The sequence below is a fragment of the Hyaena hyaena genome, unplaced genomic scaffold (assembly GCF_003009895.1).
Source record: "Hyaena hyaena isolate Hyena2069 unplaced genomic scaffold, ASM300989v1 scaffold_1440, whole genome shotgun sequence".
In the NCBI taxonomy this organism is placed as follows: domain Eukaryota; kingdom Metazoa; phylum Chordata; class Mammalia; order Carnivora; family Hyaenidae; genus Hyaena; species Hyaena hyaena.
In genome coordinates, this window is record NW_024082075.1 from 229,909 (window position 1) to 239,050 (window position 9,142).

At 42.8% G+C, this 9,142-nt stretch overlaps 1 protein-coding gene across 5 annotated transcripts in view; it reads right to left on the reverse strand.

The window, feature by feature from the left end:
- EPHA7 (EPH receptor A7) overlaps positions 1–8,036 on the reverse strand; it is a 168,270-nt gene extending 160,234 nt beyond the window's left edge. For all 5 annotated transcript variants that reach the window (XM_039223796.1, XM_039223795.1, XM_039223794.1 and 2 more), the window contains exons 1-2: positions 7,744–8,036; positions 3,322–3,386 (exon numbers count right to left, since the gene is read on the reverse strand). In XM_039223796.1, the coding sequence (XP_039079727.1) occupies positions 3,322–3,386; positions 7,744–7,840 (162 nt within the window). In that variant the 5' untranslated portion in view covers positions 7,841–8,036. The remainder of the gene's footprint in view (positions 1–3,321; positions 3,387–7,743) is intronic.
- Between the last annotated feature and the right edge of the window lie 1,106 nt (positions 8,037–9,142).

A 9,142-nucleotide genomic window follows, 5' to 3' on the forward strand; every position in this document is an offset into this window, starting at 1 on the left:
GTCTTTTTTACATGTTTGCTTATGTCTATAGTCTCCATTGAGATTATAATTTTTATAGACTGAGCGCACAATTACTTAAATTACCATTTAATGCATATGCATATGGATACATGGCAGAATTTTTGAGAACTCAGTTGACATTTTAAGTGTTGATGTTAAACTTAGAGTACCTAAAAACACAGAGAGGAAAATGCCAAGAGTGCTCTGAAATGTAAAAGCCTCCCATAACATGTTGATATTCATAATGCGAAATCTTCTACAATCTTTTCAAAACGAGATAGAAGGGAGTAACATTTTACAGAGCTATTTATTTATTGCAGTGTTATATTTAATATTGTACATATCCCACACAACTATAAATAAGCAGTTAAAAAAGCATGATTCATCTTTATAAATAAATTGCTTTCAATAGACAATCAAATATACATGGCAAATCAGCATGCTGGATCATATTTCAGTAATAGGCTTTATAACAAGAAAAACAGCACATGTTTAAAAATGTCCATTCATCTGCTGATGTAATATATACTACAGCAAATATATATATTCATGAAAAGGGAAAATAGTAACTTTAGAGGTGTTTGCAACACTTTAAAGAGGATTAAGCCATGTAGGATACCATCTATTTGCTCGTTAGCAAATCATTGCATTTAAAATAGTCCCAAAAGTCTACAATAACAGTTGTAGACTATTTTCTTTCTGACCATTATTATAAAATTTCCCACTTTATATTTACGTTACTTTAATAGTGAAATCATCGTCTACCTGTATTCATTTTCCCAGTATAAGATGCTAAATATGAAAATATATTAAGTTTTCAAATCCAAAAATCACACAGCAATACAGCATTTAACCCATTGTTTCAAATAAAGCATATAAGCAAACAAATTAACAAGCATGTGGTAATGAATTTTATTTATAAAACTTGATTAGAGAATCAATTTATTAAAATACTCTAAAATATTAATATCTACATTTAAAGCTGTTTCTCCGAAAACTATGACTGTCAAATTAGCAAAATACTATAATTCAGAAATTTCTTACACGACATTATATATTTACTATAATTTTAGTACACATATCAAAGTTCCAAAGAACTCATTAACACATGCAGGGTTTACTCAACACAACTTGAGTTTGTGACTAGTTAATGATGTACATGTTTTCCTTTGTTTCAGTTAGCTGCTTATAATCTGTCTGAATGGCACTTAGCCAAATAGACCCAAATTCATCAATTTGGATAGGTAGATTTTAGTCTCTTAGTTAGATCAAAATTATTAGAAGTAAAGCTAGTAATGATATCTACCAAGAAATCAAAAGCTCCAATTATAAATGTGCTCTTTTTAACAATTTCCCGACTTGAAGAAACCTAGGCTACTTAGTATAAAGGCATATATCTCAACATTTCTTTTTTCTAACTTCAAGAACAATCATATTACATTGTTTTATGTACAAAAAAAAAATTTCACTACCTATGAAATCAAATTAATTTAATTTTTATTTAAAAATGTATTCCTGAGGGGAAATTTTCAGAACAACTATTGTATAGGTAACAAATAGTGACACTATACAAATGCATTTAACACAACTCCTGTTTTATTATTTCACTTTTCTAAGAGACCGCAACTATTTCTACAAATGACACCACTGAGAAAGAAGTTTTAATTCAGATACTGTGCCTTTATGGTATACTTATGAAAGTATTTTCTAGAAACATACTTTAATAACACTTTATTTCCTGTTAGCTATTTAACCACATACAAGCCAATCCATTTCATACATAAAACACATCGTCAATCATCATTTCCTAATATTATCTATTGATTCCTACAGATATATAGGGTTAACCGTTAAGATACTTTGGACTGATAAAATGCCCATTTGAGTCAAAGATAACACACAGTCATAATTTATCATTTTGTGGATTACATTGATGAAATACTATAATCACTACAGTCCTGTATCAGTTTACTTCTCCCTAGAGATAAAAACCATCCTCTATCTCTATTTGTTTTAATTGATGGATGGTAAAAAATGGGCTACATCTGTCATTGGTAAGAAAGGTGTTTCTTTTTTATTGTGAATGTCTTCATACAATTTATATTATTTTACTCATGGAAACTATTCCAGTTACAAGAAAAGTATGACATTCCTACCTTAAACTCAGGGTATTTTTTATCTTTAATCTGTAAAATATTTGTCATTTTTCATAACTTAATGTAACCAACACAGATAACTGCAATATGATCTTAAACAATCTCTCAAATATTAATTGATGAAAAATCTGAATATTTTAAGCAGATCTGCATTGTTCACATTTTGCATTCTTAAACTGACTTCTAGTTCATCACATGTTGATTTTATGCTCTTCTTATAATCAAAAATCCCTCTTAGACTTTCATTCTTCTCTTTGCAAAATGTGTTACACTTTATATATCCTTACTTATACTTCATGCTCTTTGACTCCACATTTCTTATTGTACCAAAGATCAACTTAAGTAACAATGAGCTATATGCTCTCATTTCTCAGAGACTCTTTCTTCAGTAAGGGATGAAGTATGTGCCCTCTCTCACAATTAAAATAAGACCTAAAGACAAAGACCTTGAACTAAATTTAAGTAAGCAATGTACATTTCCTGACATGTGAAACACAATGATCAGAATTTTTTAGGCTTTTCTTATGTTTTCATAGATTTTTATTGTATACCTTTTACTCATATTTGTTATAGCAGATTTTTACTACAATATGTACATGCTCTTCCATCACTTTGGACTAATAAGAGCAGATAGTACATGATAGAAATTTGGATTTTTACACCAAATTCCATGGTAAAATATTGAGCATATTACAGTTTTAATTACCTCTTAAAGTATATTTTGAATGATGCTAAAACTGTTTTCACAAGAAGAAACAGATCACGTACTGTTTTAAAGAACTATACACATCCTACCTAGTGATTATACTAAGACGTATAAAGCAACTAAAGAGATTTTAGTGGGTTTGTGAAAGAAATGTTCCCTGTAATTAGCATTTATAGCATGGAACCTGAGATATAATTCCTCTCACAATAAGAACTCAAAAGATTATGGGTATACAGATTTTTTTTTAATCCATTTCCCCAAGCACTAAGTAGACCTTCCCTACTGAAAGAACTCAATGTCTCATTATAATACAACAAAATTTTGAATGAGATATTTGGAGTTAAAACAGTATAAATATGAAGGATGTGAATAATTCCATTCGGGGGGAGAAGGGGAATGCTGGGTTTCTTACTTTAAAAAATAAAAGGTGATATGTATTCTATCAGGAGATGCACTTACCCCATTGGGTGGAGAGGAAATCCATTCCAACTCTGTTTGTTGTGCTTTAGAATCAAGCAGTAGTACTGAAAAAGAAAGTTTATTTCCAAATGTTACATGAAAATTATAAACAAATTTGTAAGTTATTACAGTGAATCTGATTTTTATATGATTATCACTTTATGATCTAAGACATATACTGTTACTTATGTAAATGAATGATGACATGAATACCTACCTAATATAAGGATATGGCTCTTAGGGAGAAAAGATGTTACAGTATCATTTTCTTATTTGGGGTGTTTCAATTAAAATATTAAAACAAATCTAAAAATTGAAAAGTAGCATGAAAGTAAGGACAAAAAAATGGTAAGTGGTATATTGATTTCATAGTAATTACATATTACATAGAATTTTATAAACCATTGAGCACTCCAAAATTTTGTCAAGTATATTGACATGAAAATAATAAAATGTAATTCCTTGTTAGTCTTCAGTGAGTCATTAATTTGTGATATTTTGGGCAAAGTTTTTCCTTGTGCCTTGAGAACTAGAGTTTATTTTTTAAAAACTTTTCCACACAGTGTCTTCTCTTAAGCCAAAATTAATATAACAGGAAACTATATCAAGCAATGTCATCATGAGGAAAATAAATTGCCCATTATTCACAAGATATATTTCTGGGTTAGTCAAACATCTGCTTTCAATGTTTCTATTTTTTTTTAAATTCCCAAATATTTCAAAGCATTAGCTAATTCTCAAAATGGCATACTTAAACTCTGACTTGACTTTTTTCCTGACTTGACTTTTAAAAACAGATGTATTCCACTTTTATATTATCAAAAAGCATAAACAATTCATTTTAATTTACATATATGTAACAAATGCTCCTGGGAGAATCAATATAAGGTAATGTATTAAAATGTTACATATTAATGTATATCATACTTCCAATTCAGTATGGTTTATTACTTTTTAAGACAATTACCCTCCTAAAGCATTCACTCTTTCCTCAAATTGATTCAGAGTTATGAGCTATTATTCTTTAAAAATAGTCCTGACTACAGCATTTTAAAAAAATGTATCAATTTGTTCAGAAATAATACTGAATATTTCCAGGTTTGTAAATGTGCTTAACATCAACCTCAGAATAACGTTAAAATTTAGAATTAAATAAAATACATCCTTATATGAACTTTTAGATAATCATTAGAGGAAAAAACAGGTATAATTTCAAACATGATGGAAATTTGCTAATCTAAGAAAACAAAGGAACACATTGACTGTGTGTTCAACTCTTTCACTCTAGCCAAGGTTATTCTCTGCAACTGAAAACAGAGACAGACACTTTTTTGCAAAAATGTTTTACACTTGACTCTTGGGAAGACTATGAAAGCACAAACGTCGGTCACAAACACTTGACTCTTTCAGATAAGGGGGGAAAAAGACTTTCAAAACACCAAGTTGTATTTCGCACTTCGAACATCAATAAAACTTGGACCTGTACATTTATGTAAAGTAATTTCAAAGTATATTCTGTTTTATCCTCAACAACGGAGAGGAAGCATAACCAAACATGGGCTCCAGGTTCCTTTTGAGGTGATTTATTATTACTATTATTTTTGTCTTCCGCACTGACAAGAGACAAGTGATTTTTAAACCCAGGTGACCTTCGAGAGTCATTTCAGAGAGTGAAACAAGCAATGTGATGATTGTTTGCTGCGGTTCTGTTACCCCTCGGCGCAGCCTGCGGTAGGGACCGGGGACCACAGAGGGGTGGTGGCCGCAAACAAGTTGAGAAGGAAACAAACTAACAAATAAAAACAAAACAGAATCCAGCCCCTGAGCGCTTCATCGGGAGCAGCTCTAAGGCGATCAGAGTGTCGCGGTCGTCCTGTGTGTGGACAGACCCGCAAGTGCGCGCTTTCGCCTTCCCGCTCAGAGCACGGAGGGCCACGCTCCCTTCACCCCCACGGAGGCGTAGTCCGGCGGCACACCCGCACGCGGGACGCACAGGCCGGGGCCCGGGGACTCCGCGCCCGGCCGCGCTGGGGGTACATTTAGGCGACGGGCAAGGCGCGGGGCCGTCGGGGCCGAGCCAGCCTCCCGCAGCGCTGACCTGACCGCGGCGGGGCGGGGCCCTCAGCGGGGCGGGGCAGGGGCTGCCAGACGGGCGCGCCCGCCTCGCCGCGCATCCATTACGCCTCCGCCAGACCCGGACACTCCAGGGAGCCGGCGGCGCCCTAGCTCGAGAAGGAGCCGGAGGGAGGAGAGAGGCTTTCGGGAAGCGTATCCTCTGAGAGGCGGCGGCCGCCGCATTTACGAACAGGAAAACCAGCAGATGCACTTCGCCTCCAAGCGTCAGACTCTGACTTCTACGTGCGCTCCCAGGAGCGGGAACTGACCTCCCCAGAGAGCATGTTTGAGGAAAGTGGAGGAAGGAGGTCCTTCACCTTCCTCCAGCCACCCTCGGGCACCCTTGGGGGGGGGGGCAGGGGGGCTGGCACCTGCTGAGGCGGCTCCCCGCGCTCGCCCCCGGATGCCGCGGCGCCCCTCGGGGCTCGCTGGCTCCCAGAGCCGCAGCTCTCGATCGCCGCTGCGTGCTGGGAGCGAAGCCCCCGAGGAGCGGGGCGCATTCGCCCTGCGCCCATCGTTTAAAACCCCTCACTTCTGCATTTAAGGAATTCGGCCTCCTGGAATCAGAATCCTCTTCACGTATCTTGCACCCAGAAGAGAAACGCGAGCGAGCGAGACATTCTGGCTGCAGGAATCTCTCCCCCTAGTGATGCAGTTATTTATAGCTCAAACTCCAGCCGGGTGTGCGCGAGCTCGCGCGCCGGGCTTGGCCGCGGCGGTGCAAACTTTTCCGCGGGTCCCGCTATTCCGGAGCAGTCAGTGCAAGGTTACAGGATGGAATGTTCCTAATCGCTAATGTCATGCGAACAGAAACGAGCGTTTTGGCGTGTGTATGGGTGTGTGTTTCCGGCCGCCGTCGGTTCCCGGGCTAACGCGAAACCGACAGCTCGGGGTCGTGGTTTCCTCTGAAAATTTCACTGAATGGGTTCAGCGTCAACACTGGTTGCAGATGTGGAAACTGGGGTCAGAAGGTCAGGCTGGCTCAAGAAGTAGGACATGGCTTAGGGGCCGGGGGGTGTGGTTTGAGCGAAAGAAGAGGGGTGAGCGAAAAGATGGGGGAAAAGCAGCACTAAATCACGAAGTTTTCAGGGATGGATGAAGCAAGAACCAGTATCTAACACAACCCCCTCCCCCCCCAGCCCCGCGCATCACCACCATGACCTAAATCTGATAACAGATTCCTCCATTCTCCAGACTTCAGGGACATGTAATAATTAGAATTCTGCTTTTAAATGTCGGGAAATCAACCTTAGATTTACAGTCTGGAAGACCAGGGGAGGGGGAGGGAGGCTGTGACATTGCTCAAGAAGCAAGACATTTCCACGGAGAGTATTTATTTTTCCCCAGCTCCAACTACAGGCACCGAAAGGTATTTTACCTTGTCAGTGGTTCAAAGGAGAAGAAAAATAAATAAATAATAAATAAATAACCGTATGCAGGCGTATCTGGCCGCCCAAATGAAACCTGCTCTCTTCATCCAGGACTAGGCTTCGGGGTCCAGGTCCCTCGCAAGGTCTGACCACTCCGACTCAACTGCCGGACAGATGTTGGGGGGAGACTTCTAGTCGCCCAGGCGGCATCTTGGTATCAGTTGCTCAGCCCCAGCCCGCCCCTGCCTCCCCGGCCCGGCCGAACCCGATGGGCTCCGGCCGTGTCCGCGCGGCCGCCGGGCCCCGCGCGCGGCGCGCACTGCATGGAGACATCCCCGCCGCGGGGCGCGCGCCGCTCCCTCGCTTCACCTCCGCGGCGTTATTGTTCCGCGCCGCGGCCGAGCGCCCACCGCAGGCCCGCGCCTCCTCCGCCGACGCAGTGAGCACTTCATTAGTAACCCGAGCGTTCGGAGCTCACACAAGTCACACTACCCCCTGGGCAGGCTCGGGACTCCAGCCGCTCGCCGCCGGGCCGGCCAGGACGCTAGAAGCTGCACTCCCCAGTCTCCAACTAACTCCGGCCGCAGCTTACCCCGCCGGAGGCGAGCCCCGAGAGGAGGAAGAGCGCTGCCCCGCCTGGGACCCCCCCCCCCCCACCGCCCCACTCCACCCCCGCCGCTCTGAGCGGCTGCTCACGCCCTCCGGACAGCCCGCGCCAGAAAACCCGCGCCCGTCGGGCGGACGGCCCCGGGCAAGGGGCGGAAGGCTGCTCGGAGGAGCCCGGCTCGCAGCCCGAGCGGTGAGGGGGCGGGGAGCTGGCGGGGGAGGGTCGCCCCGCGCCGGAGGCGCGGCCGGCAGCCCCGCGGACGAGCCGGCTCGCGCAGGTAGACAGCTAAATAAATAAGTCAGAACAAACTTTGCTTTCCCATCACCTTACCTTCCTTTGCAGCCTGCGCCTCCCCGGTATGTGAAAAGCGGAGCAGCCAGATGTAGCATAAAATAATCCACGAAGGGTGCCGAGTTTGAAAAACCATGGTGCATGAGCAGGTTTTATTTTAGGTTGCAGTTGAGTCGTAGCTTTTTAGATGCTGTTTGCTCCGAAGTGGGTTCTTTTTTATTGCGCTTTTCGCATCGATTTCCCCTGCTCGATCTCCGGCTGGCTGCTCCACGTTTAGCTTTTTTTTCCCCCCCCCTCCTGTTCGTTCGCACCGTGTTTGCTGCCTGCAAGTCTCCGACTGCAGACCGGCCGCTTGCTCCACACTCCAATAATATCAATTAGGGGGAGGGGGCGGGGCTCCGAGTGGAGAGCCTCCGCCACTCGGGCTGACTGGCAGGCACAGCCGGCCTGCCAGGCGGCGATTCCCAGGGCCGAGGGGCGGGTCCTGGCGAAAAGGCCGCCCCGGCCACGGGGGCGGGCCTCGGGGCGCGGGCCAATCGGCAGCGAGCGGAGTCAGGTTGCGGGTCCAGGATTCCCCCCAGGTTCTGTGCTTCCAGCTTTCGCTGGATGCTCGGCAAGGGAGGACGCGGAAGGCAGCGGAGGTGCGTGCTGCTGTTGGACACTCGGCTTTTAGCGATCACTGCTTTCGGGGAGCAGAATCAATCCGGGAATAACGCTCCAACTTAGAGCCCTGTAACATATAGCGGTACGCCTCCTGGTCTTTTAGAAACCAGAGGCAAGGAAAGCCGTGTCTCAGCTACTGAGCACCGAGCCAGGGAAGTGAAATAAGCTGTGCCTTTAAGTAAAGTGCCTTTTACTTTTTTGTACTCAGAACCTCCGCGGGTCGGGTAACTTTGTTCTTTTCTTTTCTTGAAAGGCTCATACGTCTTTTTCTGTTACTCAACATCAGTCAGCTCTAAGCACCTCCCGGCACAATCCCTGGAAGAATAAAAGTATCCAAATATATTATGTTCAGACAATGTTTCCAAGAGTTTGTAACAAGCTCCGGCAAAAGAAACAGAGGAAAAGGGAGTGGAAAAAGGAAGTCTTTTGTTTTAGGTGCCCTCCTCACCCCCGCCGGATCATCTCACAATAGTTTGTTTGGTGAAGTAGGACACTGAGAACCTTTAGAAGGTTCCGTATCACTTTTCTTACATGTTTTACCATTTTCCGAGGTTTTCCTTGGATTGCCCCATTTTTGATCGTTTCCCATTTCGCTGCATAAATTACACTTAATTTTAAAGAATATTACCACGCATTAAATTCATAAAGCAAGACCTCTTTCCCAAATTGATACTTTCCAATAATTATTCAATTATAGAGTAGTTATTATTCAATCTTTCAAGGGAAACTGCTTTCAAGGAAAAGTGAGAATAAAAAGTATAACCAACATATCCAG